At 46.0% G+C, this 19,123-nt stretch overlaps 3 protein-coding genes across 3 annotated transcripts; 2 read left to right on the top strand and 1 right to left on the bottom strand.

Annotated features, from left to right (window-relative positions):
• Positions 1-308: 308 nt before the first annotated feature.
• BGW36DRAFT_458775 (uncharacterized protein) lies at positions 309-3,252 on the bottom strand (the record flags this gene model as incomplete). The annotated part of the gene is made up of 4 exons (XM_046222022.1): positions 2,271-3,252; positions 1,998-2,207; positions 937-1,795; positions 309-666 (listed from the first exon to the last, which is right to left on the bottom strand). The coding sequence occupies exons 1-4, from the start codon at positions 2,953-2,955 to the stop codon at positions 309-311; spliced, it is 2,112 nt and encodes a 703-aa protein (XP_046075351.1). The 5' UTR covers positions 2,956-3,252.
• Positions 3,253-3,540: 288 nt separating this feature from the next.
• Positions 3,541-6,484, top strand: BGW36DRAFT_414830 (putative vesicular fusion ATPase). Its single transcript, XM_046219301.1, has 3 exons — positions 3,541-3,980; positions 4,037-4,376; positions 4,425-6,484. The coding sequence occupies exons 1-3, from the start codon at positions 3,805-3,807 to the stop codon at positions 6,306-6,308; spliced, it is 2,400 nt and encodes a 799-aa protein (XP_046075350.1). The 5' UTR covers positions 3,541-3,804; the 3' UTR covers positions 6,309-6,484.
• Positions 6,485-7,104: 620 nt separating this feature from the next.
• BGW36DRAFT_290910 (putative histone acetylase complex subunit Paf400) lies at positions 7,105-18,850 on the top strand (the record flags this gene model as incomplete). Its single annotated transcript, XM_046210803.1, has 4 exons — positions 7,105-7,159; positions 7,255-7,412; positions 7,482-18,119; positions 18,167-18,850. 4 exons carry the CDS (start codon positions 7,105-7,107, stop codon positions 18,848-18,850), a joined length of 11,535 nt encoding a protein of 3,844 aa, XP_046075349.1.
• Between the last annotated feature and the right edge of the window lie 273 nt (positions 18,851-19,123).

The following is a 19,123-nucleotide window of genomic DNA, read 5'->3' as shown; positions in this document are numbered from 1 at the left end:
TCGTTCAGCAATAGAGGCTAAGAAGGGTTCAATGTTGTAGCGACAACCTTTGATATTTATTTTGTTTGTTTCAATGTTGTTTAGTTAGTCAAACATTGAATGTTTGACCCGGCTTCGCATATCAATCAATTGATTATGGCTACATCAAAAATATCAGTGATAATTCCAGACTCGTAGCAGCTACATATGTACGTATATTCCAGGAAATTTTATGGTTCAGTAGATAGTAGCAATACTGAGGTCCCTGGGACGTTTCTACTCTGGCTATATAGTTCGGAAATGCATTATGTATTCTAATGCTATGTTGACTAGGAGAAGTCTGGTTCGCCCATAATAGTTTCATACCAATCCTGTGAGATCTTCAGAGCTTCGTGTTTCTCACCTAGTATACGCCGCTCGATTTCGACGACTTGACGCATGATTTGTATTGCTTCATTCTTATAGTGGTCCTCCTTGCAACTAGCGTATGGCACTGGAGCAGCTTCAAGGGCTTCAAGGGCAAAGTAAGAGTAACATATAGCCAGTTCCTGCAGCAACTCCACCAGTTTAGATTCACTATCTTCACCCCGTGACTGCTTCTGGATCCTGACCACCTGTTCTAGCTCAGATATTGCTGCCTTGACATTACCGTTGTGTTGCAAAATCCGAACAGAAACTTTGTCGACACTTAACCACTGCTAGCCGTTTAATTGCCATTTAGTGAAACAATAGCGAAAAAAATATATCAACTTGCAAACCTCCTTGTCAGCTAGCAGCCAGCAACAGGTTACTAAGATACGACATCTCATCAGCCGAGAATGCTTCATCAACTTGATCATTTTCCATAAAATTAAATTCCGCAGATGATGCCGGAGCTGCTGTTTGTGTTTCCGCCATAGGATAGTGTCAACACTGGAGAAGGTGAAGATGTAGATGGATTAAATCCAATATTCATACAGCTTCTCCGCATGGACGTGGCTTCTCGCCCAAGTAAGAACCAAAGGGTGAATCGAGACACCTAAAAAACCTTCGTTAGTATCAGTCAACACGAATGAGAACTTTTTAAGAAGGTGGATCGCTTCGATAAGCCGAAACGAGTCCCAATGCGAATGCCAACTTTCAACGATTGATAAGAGATATCTTGGAGCTGTATTATTGTCCCGCGCCAATGGAGTCAAGCCCCTTTTCTTCAACCAAGTAAAGTCCCAGTGCGTCAATGGGGGCCCGTTCTCCCGTGTCAACCAAGTCAGGTCATCTTCGCTACGTTCCTTGTATACTTGAGCACCTTTATACGCCGCTTCAAAAAATTTCGCCAAAGGAAGATAATTTGCATCGCACAAGGCCAGGACTGACAATAAATCCAGCGCGTCATTGGCAGATTGTGTGCCTAACGACTGGAGAATATTGGCTGAAGCCTCAAACGTCGTATATACATCTCTATACCGTGACTGTACTGGAGATAGCTGAAATGTAAGGATTCGCCTCTGTTGCTGGTTAAATGCTTCTGGAAAGTCTTTCAATGTGCAATGACCGCGCGAAATATACATCCCAGCTTGGATCAATGCAAGTGGGTGTGATCCTAGAATGTTTGAAACGATAGAGGCATCATTTCTGAGTGCCTGACCACGACCAGAAGGTACATCGGCGGCTTTGAGTAGTAGCTCACAAGCCTCAGCATCTTCCAATCCTGGAAGATGAATGCACTTCGAGGTGGTGTACTGCTGATGGTCGCCATTGCGAGATGTTAATATCACCACACCCGATATACTCGCCGGGAAATATTGCTGATAGCCAATTTCGAGATTGTCGGCTTCGTCTAATATTAATAGCCAAGATTCTTTCAGGTTGGCAAGACCTTGCCGAGCATCTTGCCATGTCTACCCTGGGGTGCGAAGACGGCTCGCAATACTCAGAAATCCAATCTCAGCTGAAGATGCAGTGCTAACATCAACCCAAAAAACACCCCAAAACCTGAAATTTTCAGCAATGGAAGCCAGTCGATGTGTCATTGCACTCACGATTGACGAACACGCTGCGCCAGTTCGAAGCAGATTTCACTCTTGCCCTGGCCGCCAACGCCGGAAATGACAATCGAGTGATGATTGTACCGAGAATTCTTACCGCATCACAAACAACGTTTTCCAGCTCGCGAAGGATGCGATCCCGTCCGGTAAATATAGTGTTAGTAGAGCTAGGTATTGCCCAGTGTACAGGATTTGATTTGGAACCTACGGGTATCAGCTCCTTCTAAGAGGATTTCGAGTCAACGGTGATTTAGAATTGCTACTAACCTAAATGTTTCTGGTTTATCGGACGTCGAACAGGCTTATCTCTACTCCTCCACTCTTCTAATACAGCCTTCGTACATGCAGCCGCCGTAATTGCAGCGTATGGTTGCCACTGCTTATCTTTGTGGCTGTCAGCGTAATCGCACACAGTTTTTATCACAATCGTGGGAACATAATCCCAAGTTCCTGCACTCTCCATGTCAAATCCAATCACTCCTTCTTCTGCAGCGATCACATTCCGATCCTGCCCGCTCTTCATCACCTGGTTGCTGGATGCCATTCGGCCAAAGTGGATGTAGGGATTTCGTGCTTCTTGAATTTGAGCAGTCAATGGCATCCCTACTACCTGCTGAAGACGGTCACGTTGAATCAGTCGTGTCTCCTCATTGCAGCCTAATTCAGTACAAGACGCCTTCAGCACCTCTTCGCACACATCATCACCAGAGGCTTTGCATTTATCACAAATGGGGCAATGTCCCTTCTTCCAATGTTTATGAGGAATATTGGCCTTATATAGTTGATCGTTCTCAGGACCTGGGTATACTGATTTTGAGAACTGCTTCTGAGAACAATGTACGGAAGAATAAGCGCTGGTCTTTGCCTTCAGTCTCTCTGAAACAAGGCGCCCTGACATCTTCTCAATAAAAGCCCTGATTTCCGGACTCGCTCGACCCAAAGTATCTTCCATCCCCTTCTTGTTAAGGACAATTGGTGTAAGTGACACACAGTCACCCACTGATATATTATAGTATATTGCACAGTGCTACACTCCGAGCTAACTAGCTATCTAATCGGTTCATATATTGCTTAGGGTGTCGGCTTCTCGATGCCTAAGGCATAAAGTCATGTGCAGCAAAGCTTTTGTGCGCTTTTATATCAAATACCTTCTCCTTCTATTTTATCCCCCAGTTAACCCGAACTCACTATCATTGAGGTATCAATTGACCCATGTGCGTTTTACCCCAAAATCGGCCTCTATTTATCCACAAGGCAACTGTAAAGAATGGAATTCATTGCCAATTTATCAATGACTATGTTGGAATTTTAAAGATATTGAAATATATACAGCATTGACACTGTTTTGGCTTTGATATTAAGTTATTCATTGTTTATTTTATAATTTACCACTAAATATGATTTTTTAACTACTGTGCACATGTATTATTCGGTCCCTGGCTGAATGGCGCTATTCCTGAAACTGTACGTACCAGGCCATTATAAGGTTAGAACCGAACTTTATCCGCCTGTGGATCCGAAACCGCCACCTGCACCTGCCACCTCCGCAGGCAGATATCTAATGATTACACTGACCTTGAGATTCCTTTCTATGTGCTCTCTCGGCTGTTACTACCACGAGCACTACTCGTTATATACCTAAGACCGTTTCCACTGTGGCATCGAAAAAATAAAAAGGGTTTATTCTCGACTCCTTCCTCGGGCTTCCTGGTTTGTAAGAGTGTCGTCCTGGTGCCGTCTAGAACACGGTGTTCCTTTCTGACAACTGTGAAGCGCAGGACCGAATTTCCTGTTCTTTCAAATGGCTCTGTTTAATCGCAAAAACAATTATGGAGGGTCTGGAGAGGCGCCTCCTATGAACAATTATGGAAGACCGCCTTCTACGGCAAGGAGGCTAGTACGTGATGGCCAAGATCAAGGCCAAGGGGCCTGGAACTTGAGAGCTACGAAGAACAAACCCTTGCAATTTGAAAATCGGTAAATGAATCTGCTGGAATTGGAAATATTCCTGTTGCCGCTAACATGACTCCTAGGGTCCTTGTCACGTCACTGGACTTTCCTCCATCGAACCTCGGTAACGAGTTCTACCTGCTTGTCAAAGATCGCTACGTCTTCACCGCACAAATTCAGGAATCAATCCGCAATATACACCCTGAGGATAAAGTCTCACAGGGGCAAATCGGCTTCGGCGAGCTGCAGAGGACCTGGGCTGGAATTGGCTTGACGGATTCAGTGAAGGTACAGATTTACAAACCTTTTAACCAAGAGAGGGGGGTATACCTTGGTGCTATCAACATAGAAATTGGGTTTTATAAAGGAAGAAGGACGGAAGATCAATATGACCAGGATGACCTGGCAAACGTCATCAAACAGGTAAGTGGCTATTGTTGCTGTGACTTAGTTTGGTGCTAATGGTTGTAGGAATTCCAAAACCAAATCTTCGCGCCTGGCCAAAAGCTGTTAATGTCACATCAAAAGATTCCTCTTGCCTTGACTATAAAGACTGTCGAGTTGATCGATTTGATATCTGAGAAACAGACAGATGCGGCGGAAGGTGTTGGCGTTACATCTGACGCTTCGGCACGGGGTATTCTCACCCCTCATACCGTGATAAACTTTTATTCGGATGGGAAGGGGATAAGACTAAAACCTTCAGACAGCAAGCCTCCTGTAAATGCAATCATTCGGCCGGATTTCCAGTTCGAAACCCTGGGCATCGGTGGTTTAGATTCAGAGTTCAGCACCATTTTCCGTCGAGCTTTTGCATCGCGAGTATTTCCCCGTGGTTTGATTAACAAGCTGGGCATTCAGCATGTCAAGGGTATTCTTTTGTATGGTCCACCTGGTACTGGTAAAACGTTGATTGCAAGACAAATTGGCCAGATGTTGAATGCCAGGGAGCCGAAAATCATCAACGGCCCTGAAGTTCTTAACAAGTATGTCGGTCAATCTGAAGAGAACATTCGAAAATTGTTCGCCGATGCAGAGAAAGAATATAAACAGAGAGGTGACGAAAGCGAGCTCCATATCATTATTTTTGATGAGCTTGATGCTGTGTGTAAACAGCGTGGCAGTGGAGCTGGAGGTGGTACCGGTGTTGGTGACAGTGTCGTCAATCAGTTGCTGTCTAAACTGGACGGTGTGGATCAGCTCAATAACATTCTTCTAATCGGTATGACAAACAGGAAGGACATGATCGATGATGCATTATTGCGTCCAGGTCGTCTGGAAGTTCATATGGAGATCTCTTTGCCCGACGAAAAGGGACGAGCTCAAATTTTGAAGATCCATACTCAAAAAATGACGGAAAACCATGCGATAGAACCCGATGTCGATCTCCAGGAGCTTGCACATTTGACGAAGAATTACTCCGGCGCTGAAATTTTTGGACTTGTCAAGGCTGCGACATCTTTTGCCTTTAACAGGCATGTCGAGCCGGGTACACTTGCTACTGTTAAGAAAGACGTTGTTGATCTGAAAGTCAGACGCGACGACTTCCTCAATGCTCTTGAGGAAGTCAAACCAGCATTTGGTGTTTCTGAGGAAGAACTTGAGAATTGCGTGCAGCAGGGTATCATAGACTATTCTACGAGGATCAAAGACATCCTCGAGGAAGGCCGTCTCTTCGTCAACCAGGTTGGAGCTGCTGATGCTACTCCCTTATTTTCTGTCTTGTTCCACGGTCCTTCGGCCAGCGGTAAGACAGCGCTTGCGGCAAGAATAGCCATAGATTCAGGCTTCCCCTTCATTCGACTCATTAGCCCTGAAGATATGGTCGGTTTTAATGAGCCGGCAAAAATCCAGCATATCACCAAGGTCTTCACAGATGCATACAAGAGTCGTACAAGTATTGTTGTGGTTGATAATATTGAAAGAATAATTGATTGGGTTCCGATCGGTTCTCGGTTCAGCAATTCTGTTCTTCAAACCTTAATGGTCTTTTTGACAAAGCATCCCGCAAATAGAAGGCGGCTGTTGATCCTTGCTACAACTACGGAACGTTCTCTTTTGCGAGAACTGGACATGTACAACTCGTTCAACGCCGACATCAGGGTCCCAACCGTTGACACACGTAAGGAGCTGCAGTATATCCTTGAATATTCAGAAGCGTTTGAATCCAAGGAGATTGAAGAAATTCTGGAAGGGATCTATGGCCTTGACAAAGACAAGAAGATTGGTGTTGGAATCAAGAGGATTCTACTGGGCATTGAGACAGCCAAACAGGACAAGGAGAAAACAACACGTTTTATTAATGTCGTCAACCGCATAATGGACCAGGAAAGAAGCGTGAGCTTCAGAGGGTAAACCTGCGACATTTTTTTTTTTTTTAGGTACATACCATAACGACAACCTGATGAGATGGTTTGTTTGGGAAGCCTGCGTGACCTTAGGCTTGCAAGAATTAGGTAAATAGAGGCTGTATTAAGCAGCGGATATGAAAGACTTCATAGATTACTCGAAATGCAGCTGTTGAGTTTCACAACTACACAAATAGACGCATGACCAACAATGAGTATGCGCCCGACGCTGTAGGAATAGTGTAACCCGATTGGCTAGTAGCTAGACAGCCAGCTAATAGCCGCGCGGCAGAGAGAACAAAGCCGCGGGATTGGCGCAGTCGGAATGGAGAAACCATGGTCCGCGAAATTGCCGTATTAGGAATAGCGCACTCGTTCAGGGTCTCCGCGATGCCCGCGAGCGCGCTGGAAAAGAGCCTGCGGGCGTGACTCTCTCTGCGCAGTTGCTAACTCGGAGCCTGTCGCGCTTGTTTTTCGCTTCTGCACTCTTTTCCACCAGCTCCTTCCTGGTGATTATTGATGTTCTTTTTCTTTCGAAGATAAGAGCGTTTAATGACTTTTATATTTTTGCAATTTGTCCTCCTTCCCTATTAATAAATAATAAGTCGTCGCACTCCGCTCGCTTTATATCCGCCGGAGCTATCAATCTATCAGACAAACCTATACGGGCTTGTGCCCGGCACACGCATATGAGCCACGATTAACGGAGAGGGTTTGACTCCTCTAAAGCTTGCCGGCCCCGAGGCCTGGCTATTTGAATTGTCAGCTGAGCAACGATCCAGCGCTCTACCGCAACCGCAACCATGGCGGAGCGTGGCATCGACCTTTTTGTTGACAGGCTGAGCGATGACAAATGGGGTAAGTTGCCAGACAACCGAATTAATTATCCAAGATATTCTGTCATGAATTGAAAGTGATGGGTTTGGTGAGTTGGCAACTAACACTTCACCCAGATACGTCGAAGAAAACCAATGTCGCTACTGAGCTTCGAGACAGCATTGAGAGCTATTGCTCCAGTGCAAACTATCCCACCTTTCTTGCCAAGATATGGCCGGTCTTCAAGAAGATCCTCAAAGGTGATCCGGTTTTTACAAACCTGTCATACGAACAAGTGAGGAACCCAAACATCTATATTCTTCTAGACATGGGAATGGAAACTAAACTAGTATCCTCACTTTAGAAACTGCGAAACTGTCTCCTTGAAACATTACATCGCCTTCCTACCGCCTCCCCTGATGTGGAGCCCTATGCGGTCGATATGGTAGACACATTGATGCAGTTGGTGAGAGTTGAAAATGAAGAAAACGCCGTGGTGTGTATGAAAATTATTATGGATTTGGCGCGGAATCAAGTCAAGGCAACCGCGCCTCGAGTGCAGTCATTCCTTGAACTCATCCAGGAAATGTTCCAAACAATGGAAGAGGTTGTGCGGGAAACTTTCGATACTCCCAACCAAGGTGGCACACCCGGCATGCCGTCTACTCCAGGTGCCATAGCTCAGAACTTTCAATCTCCACGGCCGTCTTCTCCCAGCACGTCGGTCTCCGATCTAGCTCCTGACCAGCAGGCAAATCACCATCTACAAAAGGGCATGCAGTCGTTCAAGGTGCTGGCAGAATGTCCGATTATCGTGGTTTCGGTTTTTCAAGCGCATCGTACTTCTGTGACCGCCAACGTGAAGTTATTCGTTCCCCTCATTAAGAGCATATTACTATTGCAAGCTAAGCCGCAAGAACGCGCACACGCAGAAGCTGCTGCGCAAGGGAAGTTATTCACAGGCGTCTGCAAGGAGATTAAGAACCGGGCTGCTTTCGGAGAGTTCATTACTGCTCAGGTCAAAACAATGAGCTTTCTCGCTTACCTCCTCCGTATGTACGCACAGCAGCTACAAGACTTTCTGCCAACACTCCCCAATGTCGTTGTTCGGTTATTACAAGACTGCCCTCGTGAGAAGTCAAGCGCAAGAAAAGAGCTTCTGGTCGCTATTCGCCATATCATTAACTTCAATTACCGAAGGATTTTCTTGGAAAAGATCGATGAGCTTCTAGACGAGCGAACACTCATCGGCGATGGTCTCACTGTTTACGAGACTATGAGACCCTTGGCTTACAGCATGCTAGCGGATTTGATACACCACGTACGAGACCACCTTACCAGGGATCAGATTCGGAAAACGGTAGAAGTATACACAAAGAACTTACATGATGAGTTCCCAGGAACTAGTTTCCAAACAATGAGTGCTAAACTTCTATTGAACATGGCTGAGAAAATTTCGAAGCTCGAAGACAAACAAGATGCGCGATACTTCTTGATTATGATTCTTGACGCAATTGGCGATAAATTTGCAGCCATGAATCACCAATTCGAGAATGCAGTCAAAGTATCCCAGGCTTTCAAGAAAAAGAACGATACAGGTTCCGATAATTACCTCGTCGATCGTGACAGCCCTCCTGACTGGGACGAAATCGATATATTCTCAGCAGTACCCATCAAAACCTCCAATCCCCGGGATCGTGGTGGAGATCCAGTATCTGACAACGTATTTCTTTTCAAGAATCTCATTAATGGGTTGAAAAACATCTTCCATCAACTAAAGAATTGCAACCCGACCCACATTCAGATTGATCCCAGTAACATGCCGGTCAACTGGGCAGAAGTTTCTTATGGATACAATGCCGAGGAAGTCAAAGTTATCAAGAAGCTGTTCCATGAAGGTGCCCGTGTTTTCCGCTATTATGGCGTTGACCAGCCTTCTCCCGATGTTAACTATTCGTCGCCATTCGAGTATCTTGCGAGTCAATATACTGCTCCTATGACTCGCGAGGAAAAGGAGCTTCTCGAAAGTTTTGGGACAGTGTTTCACTGCATTGATACTGCGACTTTCCACGAAGTCTTCCATAGCGAGATACCTTATCTTCACGAACTTATGTTTGAACATGGTGCCCTAATACACCTCCCTCAGTTCTTTTTAGCAAGCGAAGCAACTTCACCAGCCTTTTCGGGTATGGTTTTACAATATCTGATGGAGCGCATCCAGGAAGTTGGAACATCAGACATGACTAAAGCCAAGATTCTGTTGAGAATGTTCAAGCTCTCGTTCATGGCGGTCACACTCTTCTCAAACCAAAACGAGCAAGTTCTTTACCCTCATGTTACCAAGATAGTGACTAAATGTATCGAGCTGTCCGTTGTGGCCGAGGAACCTATGAACTATTTCCTACTGTTACGCTCACTCTTCCGTAGCATTGGAGGTGGGAGGTTCGAGCTGTTGTATAAGGAGCTTCTTCCATTGTTGGAAATGTTGCTCGAAACTTTCAACAATCTCTTGATGAGCGCTCGAAAACCGCAGGAACGTGATCTTTATGTTGAGTTGACGTTGACCGTGCCGGCACGTTTAAGTCATCTTCTTCCTCACCTAAGCCACCTGATGCGCCCGATCGTTGTTGCGTTGCGTGCAGACTCGGACCTTGTTGGACAGGGTTTGCGAACCCTTGAATTATGTGTGGATAATCTGACAGCTGATTACTTGGACCCGATAATGTCACCCATTATGGATGAGTTGATGGCGGCACTATGGGATCATCTACGACCACACCCGTATAGCCATTTCCATTCTCATACAACAATGCGTATTCTGGGTAAATTGGGTGGCCGCAATCGGAAATTCTTGAATCATCCGCCTGAGCTCTCCTTCCAACAGTTCGCAGATGATGTTCCTAGTGTTGACATCAGATTAATTGGGCCCAACGAAAAGCGCGCGTTTCCCGTCGATATTGGTGTTGATCTCGCTTACGGAAAACTTCTGGAAAGCCCCAAGACACCTTCAGCAAAAGCTTCAGATACATACTATAAGCAGCAAGCATATCGAATGCTAAGCTCTCAGTTAAAGCTTTATATTGGTCATGAGAACCTCCCCGAAGACCTGGCGTCTTTGATTCGACTTCAAGCTGAAGATCTTCTCGAAGGCAAAATACAGGGCCCCATTGATATCTTGGATAAATCGGAACGTGCAGTATCGATCCCAAAGAAACTGGCTCAAGAGGAGACCTTGAAGAAGCTCCTGAAGGCATGCTTTGTTGCCACAACGATCCCAGAACTCCAGCAATCTGCGTCATCTTTCATTGCAGATGTTTGTCGCCATATTGTGGTCGTTGAGATTGGTCGAGCTTTCGCCCAAGCTAGACATGGTCGACGACCTTTCGATATTAGCAGTGGCGAAGGCCCTGTTTTCTTGGACTCTCGTCTGCTCGCCGATGTTATCGTTGATTGCTTTTCGTCCGATAACCCAAAGACCCGAGACAGTGCGCAAACGGCGATGGAGGTCATGAAAGAATCCGCTGGTATTATTTTTGGTGCTCCGGACAAAGCCGCCAAGCTGCCATTCTGGCAACACCTCGGTCGCGTCTTCTGTCATAGCTGTCATAGCGAAGAATGGTTTACGAAGGCTGGAGGAAGCCTTGGTATTCACCTTCTAGCAACCGAATTGGACTTGGGCGATAGCTGGCTCTTTGAAAAACAAACAGATTTTGTCAGAGCATTGATGTACGTGATCAAGGACACACCTCCCGACCTTCCTGCAAGCACTCGAATCAGAGCTCAGGAGACACTGGGGCTTATTCTCAAACGCTGCAATAAGGGAATTTCAATGGATGACTTGAAGAATGAAAAAAGCCGTCTCTACATTCTTTGCGGATTCTTCATTTATGAGTTGTCACATATGAACAAACATGTGCGGGAAACGTCGCAAAAGGCCTTTTCCATCCTGGCAGAGGTCCTTGGATGCGAAGTCCATGAGCTCATGCTTCCAGTCAAAGACCGCCTCCTTCAATCAATTTTCAATAAGCCTCTTCGTGCACTTCCATTCCCTGTTCAGATCGGCTTCATTGACGCTATTACTTTCTGCTTGAGTCTTCACAAGAATATTGTGACATTTAATGATGCCCTCAACCGTTTGATGCTAGAATCCTTGGCCCTCGCAGATGCTGAAGATGAGTCTCTGGCTTCTAAACCTAATGAGTTCAAGAATGCAGAAATGATCGGAAACTTGCGAGTAGCCTGTCTGCGTCTTCTTTCGATGGCAATGAGCTTTCCTGAATTTGCGACGGGTCCAAATGCAAGTAGTCGAGGCCGTGTAATCTCTGTCTTCTTCAAATCTTTGTATTCACGGTCCCCGGACATCATTGATGCCGCCAACGCTGGACTTCGAGACGTACTTACACAGACGAACAAACTTCCTAAAGATCTGCTTCAAAATGGCCTCCGCCCAATATTGATGAACTTGCAGGACCCTAAACGGTTAACAGTTGCTGGACTTGACGGGCTCGCTAGACTCCTGACTCTACTGACCAATTATTTCAAGGTAGAGATTGGCCAGCGTCTATTGGAGCACATGAAAGTCATTGCCGATGATGCTACGCTTCAAAAAGTTTCTTTCAATCTTGTGGAACAGAACCCCGCCATGAAGATTGTGGCTTCTATTTTCAACATTTTCCATCTTTTACCACCTGCTGCGACAACTTTCATGGAGCACCTTGTCAACAAAGTATTGGACCTTGAGGAGAAACTACGACGAACGTCAAACAGTCCCTTCCGAAAGCCTCTCGTCAAATATCTCAACAGGTATCCGAAGGAGAGCTGGGCCTTCTTTCAACAACGGTTTGGTGATGAGCGCTATGGGAGATTCTTTGCCCAGGTCTTGGCAGACCCTGAAAGCTCAATCTTGAGATCTACTGTGGTCAGCGATATGGATGGTTTCAAGACTGCTGCCTTTGGCAATGAATCGACCGACGGCAAGAATACAGCTGCGATCAATGCTGTCTACGTTGTCCATTCGATTTGCACACACGGAGCAACGAAGAAATGGCTCGTTAATCAAAATGACCTGAAAACTAAATTACTGAGCGCAGGTCGGGATCTGGAAATGAAGCTGAGGAATGACAAACTCCCAGCCAGTGAGAGGTTGAGGGTTGAGCAGGCCGAAGATCAATTGATGGATATCTTCACGATTTATCTTTCGGAATCTCTCCAAGATCTGGACTTCCTTTTCGAAGTTATCAATGGCCTTTCATCCGATGAGTTGAAGAAAACACTAGCCTTTCCCAAGTTCATTTACAAACATATAATCTCAAATGAGTCTATCGATTACAGACGATCTGTTATTATGAGATGCCTTGATCTCTATGGACAACGGACATCTTCACAGAAGGTGAAAACATATGCGTTCCATAATCTTGTGAACCCGATTTTCGCAATGGATGTCAAGGCAACTTGGAATAGTCCTACAAACAGTCCCAAGTTGATGGATAAGAGCATGGCCGAATCCATCCAAAATCGTCTATGGCGACCGCAAGTTGGCGATATTGGAGAAGAGTCAAATCAACCTGGAGTGGATCACTCTCGCATGGAATCGCTGCAGCTGACAGCTTTGTTGATCAAATATCATCATCAAACTGTTCAAGAGTCTCGGAAAGATATTATTAAGTTTGCCTGGAATTACATTCGCCTCGAGGACATCATAAACAAATACGGCGCCTATGTTCTAATCAGCTACTTCATCTCTCACTATGAAACACCCTTTAAGATCGTGGTCCAAGTCTATGTCGCATTGTTGAGAGCTCATCAGAACGAAGGGAAAGCCCTCGTAACCCAGGCACTCGACGTTTTAGCTCCAATCTTGCCAACCAGAATCTCAGTAACTGGCCAGAATGCTCAGCAGGCTCCTGATCCCAAGTATCCGTTGTGGTCTAAATGGCCTCGTCGAATCTTGGCGGAAGACACGGCAAATTTGCAGCAAGTAATGAGCATTTTCCAGTTTCTTGTTCGCCAACCAGACCTCTTCTACGAGTCAAGGGAGCATTTCGTGCCTCTCATTGTCCCATCCTTAATTAAAATAGCTGCTCCTCCAAACCCATCAAGCGAGAGCAAGAAGTTGGCACTCAACCTCATAGGGCTCATTTGGCATTGGGAAGAGAAGAGGATTAGTGGTCTGAGCAGTGGGAGCGTCGCATCAGAGTCACCGAACTCGAAAAAGCGCAAGCTGGATGAAATTCAGCAATCCGAGTCACCTTCGCATGCACCGCCTTCGACACAGAATGAGTACAGTGTCCCTCAGGAGATGCGCGCGGCTCTAATCAAGTACCTTATCTCGTTCATCACAACATTGCCCGAGCGTTTTCCTGTTCCTGCTTTCAAGCTTCGTGATCTTCCCACACAGAAGACCCAGCTCCCCGTTGTTTCGGGGGACATGATCAAAAAGGCGGTGCAATTATTGAGGAGTCTCCTCCAACCTGGATACTGGGATGACTTAGATATTGACCTCTATCCTAAGGTTACCGAGCCGATCCTTACTGGAGAAAAGGCTGAGAAGCCAGATGAGAAGCATATTACAACCATGATCAACACTCTTCAGGTGCTTCGCATTCTTATTGCGTCTAAGCCAAATGAATGGATAGTAAATAGGCTGCCTTTGATACAAAAACTTCTAGAGAAGTCTTTACGGTCAGATAACCCGGAAATTCAAGACTCTTTGCATGGATTGGAGGATGAGATGGAAGTCTCGCTCAAGCTTCCACCTCCTGTCAAACGTGTACTGGATGCATTACCCGAGGAACAACCGGAAGACGAAGATTCCATGGATGTTGACAGTTCTCCATCAGAGTTTGTTACCTATTTGTCTGCGATAGCCACTGAAGGGCTGTCAGGTAGCAATTATGTCTCTAGTCTGAACATTCTGTGGACCCTGTCTGAAAAGAAACCTTCGGAGATGGATGCTCATATTCCTCAGGTTATGAAAGCCTTTTCCCAGAAGTTAGCCAAAGAGCATGTTGCTGCCTATGCCAATAACCCGCCGCCTGCACAAAATTCTCAAACAGGTTCTAAACCAGGTGAAAACAATGCTGTGCCAGATCAACAAGAGTTTGAGATCGGAGTGGACCTGATTTTGAAAACAATTGACCTCATCTCCGTACGAATGTCCAACCTTGGTGATCAACGTCGCCCGTTCTTGAGCGTTCTCGCGCAGCTTGTAGAACGCTCACAGAACGTGAAGCTTTGCAGTAAGATCCTTGGAATGGTCGAGGGATGGATATTCCACTCTACTGAGTCTTGGCCTACGCTCAAGGAAAAGACTGCCGTTCTCCACAAAATGCTACTTTTCGAATCTCGCTCGGATCAGACTATGTTAAAGAAGTTTTTGGACCTGGTCATTCGTATATATGAGGACTCGAAAATCACGCGGACAGAACTGACAGTGAGATTGGAACATGCTTTCCTGATTGGAACTCGGGCACAAGATGTAGAAATGAGGAACCGATTCATTACTATTTTTGACAAGAGTTTGACCCGTACCGCCAGCTCTCGACTCAGCTATGTTCTTACATCACAAAATTGGGATACGCTTGCTGATTCGTTTTGGCTAGCACAAGCAGCGCATCTTGTGATGGGTTCAGTGGATATGGGAACGATTGCTCGGTTGCATCCTGATGACTTGAATGTTTTTCCAATCTCATTTCTGTTTAGCGCTGTGGAACAGGACTCTCGAAAGGCAACCGTTATGGTTGATAGTCAACTGGAGAGCTTTGTTGCTGAACGCAAGCGGTTCGTGGCAGAAATTGGTGATGTTAGGATCCGCGATCTACTGGAGCCACTTTGCCAGCTTCAACATACCGATTCTAAGACTTCATATAAGCTGTGGACTTCCTTGTTTCCGATTGTTTGGTCCACTCTTGCCAAGGAGGAGCGCATTGATTTGGAAAAAGGAATGGTAACTCTGATTACTCGCGAGTACCACCAAAGGCAGATCGACAAGAGGCCCAACGTCGTGCAGGCTCTCTTGGAGGGAGCCGTGCGAGCCACACCTCGATTCAAAATTCCGCCGCATGTTATGAAGTACCTGAGTCGTACATACGATGCGTGGTACACCTCGGCTGTCTACTTGGAAGAATCAGCAAATAATCCCATTATCGACACCCCTATCGTACGCGAGAGTAATCTTGATGCTCTAGTGGAAATATTTGCAGGCTTGCAAGAGGACGACTTCTTCTACGGTACTTGGAGAAGACGCTGCAAATTTGTCGAAACCAATGCTGCGCTATCTTATGAACAGCATGGTATGTGGGACAAAGCTCAGCAGTTATACGAAAATGCCCAGATCAAAGCTCGTTCGGGAGCCATGCCATTCTCACAGGGCGAGTATTACCTGTGGGAAGACCACTGGCTGATTTGTGCCCAAAAGTTACAGCAATGGGAGATTCTGAGCGATTTCGCTAAACATGAAAATCTTAACGATCTTCTTCTAGAAGCTGCTTGGAGAAATATTGAGAATTGGCAGAACGAAGTCAACCGTGAGCAGTTGGAGTCCCTTATCAAATCCGTTTCCGATGCTCCAACCCCACGCCGCACTTTCTTCCAGGCATTCATGTCTCTGTTGAACTACCATCTCAAGAAAGATAACATCCAGGAGTTCAACAATATTTGCGATGAATCCATCCAATTATCCATCCGCAAGTGGCACCAGCTTCCGACCAGAATCACTAACGCACACCTTCCGATCCTGCAGCATTTCCAACAACTTGTTGAACTCCATGATGCTAGTGTTATTTGCTCCAGCCTATCTCAAACCAATGAGAGGAATCTGGACACCAAATCGGCCGAGCTCAAACTCCTCTTAGGTACCTGGCGTGATCGTCTTCCAAATATTTGGGATGACATCAATGCTTGGCAGGACTTAGTGACCTGGCGTCAACACATCTTCCAGCTGATCAACGGGACATATTTGAATCTCTTGCCTCCTCAAACCAACAATGTCGCGAGCAACTCGTACGCTTATCGAGGGTATCACGAGACTGCATGGATCATCAATCGCTTTGCTCATGTGGCCCGCAAGCACCAGATGCCCGATGTTTGCATCAACCAGCTCAGCCGAATTTACACTCTGCCAAACATCGAGATCCAAGAGGCATTCTTGAAACTTCGAGAGCAAGCCAAGTGCCATTACCAAAACCCGAAGGAGCTCACCAGCGGGCTGGATGTCATTAATAACACCAATCTTAATTACTTTGGCGCTCAGCAGAAGGCAGAATTCTACAGTCTCAAGGGCATGTTCCTAGCGAAGCTGAACCATGTCAACGAAGCCAATGAATCATTTGGCGTTGCTTTATACTATGATCTGAAGCTTGCCAAAGCCTGGGCTGAATGGGGCCAGTATAATGATCAACGCTTCAAAATGGATCCTACGGATTATGAACTAGCTGGCAACGCTGTCAGCTGCTATCTTGAAGCTGCCGGGCTCTATAAAAATGCCAAGTCGAGAAAATTGCTCAGTCGCATTCTTTGGTTGCTCAGTCTCGATAACGAGGAAGGTCGCATTTCCAATGCTTTTGAGAATTTCAAAGGTGACACTCCAGTCTGGTATTGGATCACATTTATTCCTCAGCTTCTTACTAGTCTTTCACATCGTGAGGCTCGCCTGTGTAAAGCGGTTCTAGTCAAAATTGCCAAATTATACCCCCAGGCATTGTTCTTCTTGCTTCGTACAAACCGAGAAGATATGATCAGCATTAAGAAGTCCCAAGATGCAAAACAGGAGAAACTCAACCGGGCTAAGCAACAAGCCTCGCCTAATGTCAAAGCTGAGCCACTGAATGGAGCGAAACCTGGAACGACACCCAGTGGAGGAGTTACGCAGACTGCACAAAATGCGCCTAACAGTGCTAGCAATACACCAGTGCAGAACGCGAATACGCAGTCCACGGATCAAGCCAATGGACAACCTACACAGCCTCAAACACAAACACAAACTCAGACTGCAGGCGCAACCCAGAGTGGTGCACAGGGTCAGCAGTCTCCGGCTCAACCACAAGGACAAAACCAAAATCAACAAGCCGTAACTGGTGAAGCGGAAAAGGAACCCCTTAAGAAGCCATGGGAGTACTCCGAAGAAATTATGTCGGGATTGAAAACGGCTTTCCCACTCTTGGCGTTATCTATGGAGACAATGGTGGATCAAATCCAAAAGAACTTCAAGTGTCCTCCTGATGAAGACGCACACCGTCTCATTGTGGCGCTACTGAATGATGGTCTCGCTTATGTTGGTCGCAGTCCTGCTGCGTATGCCCAGGACTTCAAGTTGCCTCCGGCCACAGAAGCTAATATTACCCGATTCGCCGAGACAATACTTCCAGCACATATTCGCAAATCTTTTGAAGCAGATTTCGTTGTGAAGAAGATCACAATGTTTGAGTATGTTCAGAAACTGCGTCGATGGCGCGATAAATTTGAAGAAAAACTTGACCGCCGCCCACAATCGCAATTCTTGGAAGCATATTCACCTCATTTGAGCGAGTTCCGATTCTTGAAGTTCGAGGAAGTCGAAGTTCCTGGGCAGTACCTCCTGCATAAAGACAAGAATCAGGACTTCGTTCGCATTGATCGCTTCCTACCAGACGTGAATCTAGTTCGTGGTATCGGCGTTTGCCACAGACGCTTGAAGATACGGGGCCACGATGGTAGTGTGCATCCTTTTGCTGTACAGCATCCTGCTGCTCGTCACTGTCGTCGTGAAGAGCGCATCCTACAGCTGTTCCGTATTTTCAACGGTGCTCTTGCCAAACGCAAGGAAAGTAGACGTCGCAATTTGTACTTTCATCTGCCCCTTATGGTTCCTTTGGCTCCACATATTCGATTGGTTCGCGACGATCCTTCATACATCACAATGCAGGGCATCTATGAAGACTACTGTAGGCGAGTTGGTATGAACAAAGACGAGCCTGTTCTGTTCACAATGGAGAAAATGCGTGGTCTGGCAGAGATGAAACAAAGTGTATGTTGCATCAAGTCTCTTGGGTATTCGATTGCTAATGTTCACAGCGCTCTATCGAGCAACAACAAATTCTTCGCACCGAGATTCTCACGGCTGTTCAGGAGAAGTGGGTTCCTAGCCATGTTCTTCTTGACTACTTCCAGAAAACGTACCCAAATTACGCAGACTTCTGGCTGTTCCGTCGCCAGTTCGCGTATCAATATGCGGCAATCTGCTTCATGACTTATGTCATGCACATGGGAAATCGTTATCCGAATAAGATATCAATATCTCGAGCTACAGGCGACATCTGGGGCTCAGAGCTGATCCCCACTGTGAACCCCGCCAAAGCATTCTTCTATAATCCCGAACAAGTTCCTTTCCGTCTGACCCCCAATATTCAAACCTTGATGGGGCCGATTGCAACTGAAGGTGTCTTTGCCTCTGCTCTCATGGCTATTGCTCGCTGTCTTACGGAACCTCGACAAGAACTTGAGCAACAGCTTAGCCTCTTTGTTCGTGACGAGATGATTTTCTGGGCCACAGCTCACCATCGTGGTACTCTGACCGAGAACCAACTTCGCGAGTTGGTACAAAACAACAGCGACATCATTGTGAATCGTGCTTCTAGCCTGGCCAGTCCTCCAGAGGGCAATCTTCCTGCCAACCAAACCACGATTGATTTGATTTCCAAGGCTGTCAATCCCCAATTTCTTGCTTCTGCTGATGCTCTTTGGATGCCATATCTGTAGTCAGATAGAGGTGTATTTTATGAAGTCTTTTTTTATTTCCCTCTTCCCTTTGATCAGATGGGATATTGGCGTTCTAGGTGGTTACTTACGATTCCCTATAGGGTTCGTTATTTTGTTGCTATGTATGTTTGTTGATGTTTGTATGAATGTGATGTGGGCTATTTGGCTCTTTGAGCATGGCGCTTTGGGCACGGGGACACTCCGTAGATTTACTTTTAATGAAAGTGTTTCTTTTTTGACTTTGCCATATATACGTAAATGTTTTTAAATGAT

This window comes from Talaromyces proteolyticus (genome assembly GCF_021365285.1).
Source record: "Talaromyces proteolyticus strain PMI_201 chromosome Unknown BGW36scaffold_3, whole genome shotgun sequence".
Classification (NCBI taxonomy): Eukaryota; Fungi; Ascomycota; class Eurotiomycetes; order Eurotiales; family Trichocomaceae; genus Talaromyces; species Talaromyces proteolyticus.
The sequence above is the reverse complement of the archived record's forward strand: the minus strand, read 5'-3'. Positions and strand labels throughout refer to the sequence as shown.

Excerpts from the sequence above, each read along its gene's own strand:
- BGW36DRAFT_414830 (XM_046219301.1), top strand. The coding sequence starts at position 3,805 with ATGGCTCTGTTTAATCGCAAAAACAATTATGGAGGGTCTGGAGAGGCG. Across the intron at positions 3,981-4,036 it reads CCCTTGCAATTTGAAAATCG|GGTCCTTGTCACGTCACTGG; the intron begins GTAAATGAATCT and ends CATGACTCCTAG. Across the intron at positions 4,377-4,424 it reads TGGCAAACGTCATCAAACAG|GAATTCCAAAACCAAATCTT; the intron begins GTAAGTGGCTAT and ends TAATGGTTGTAG.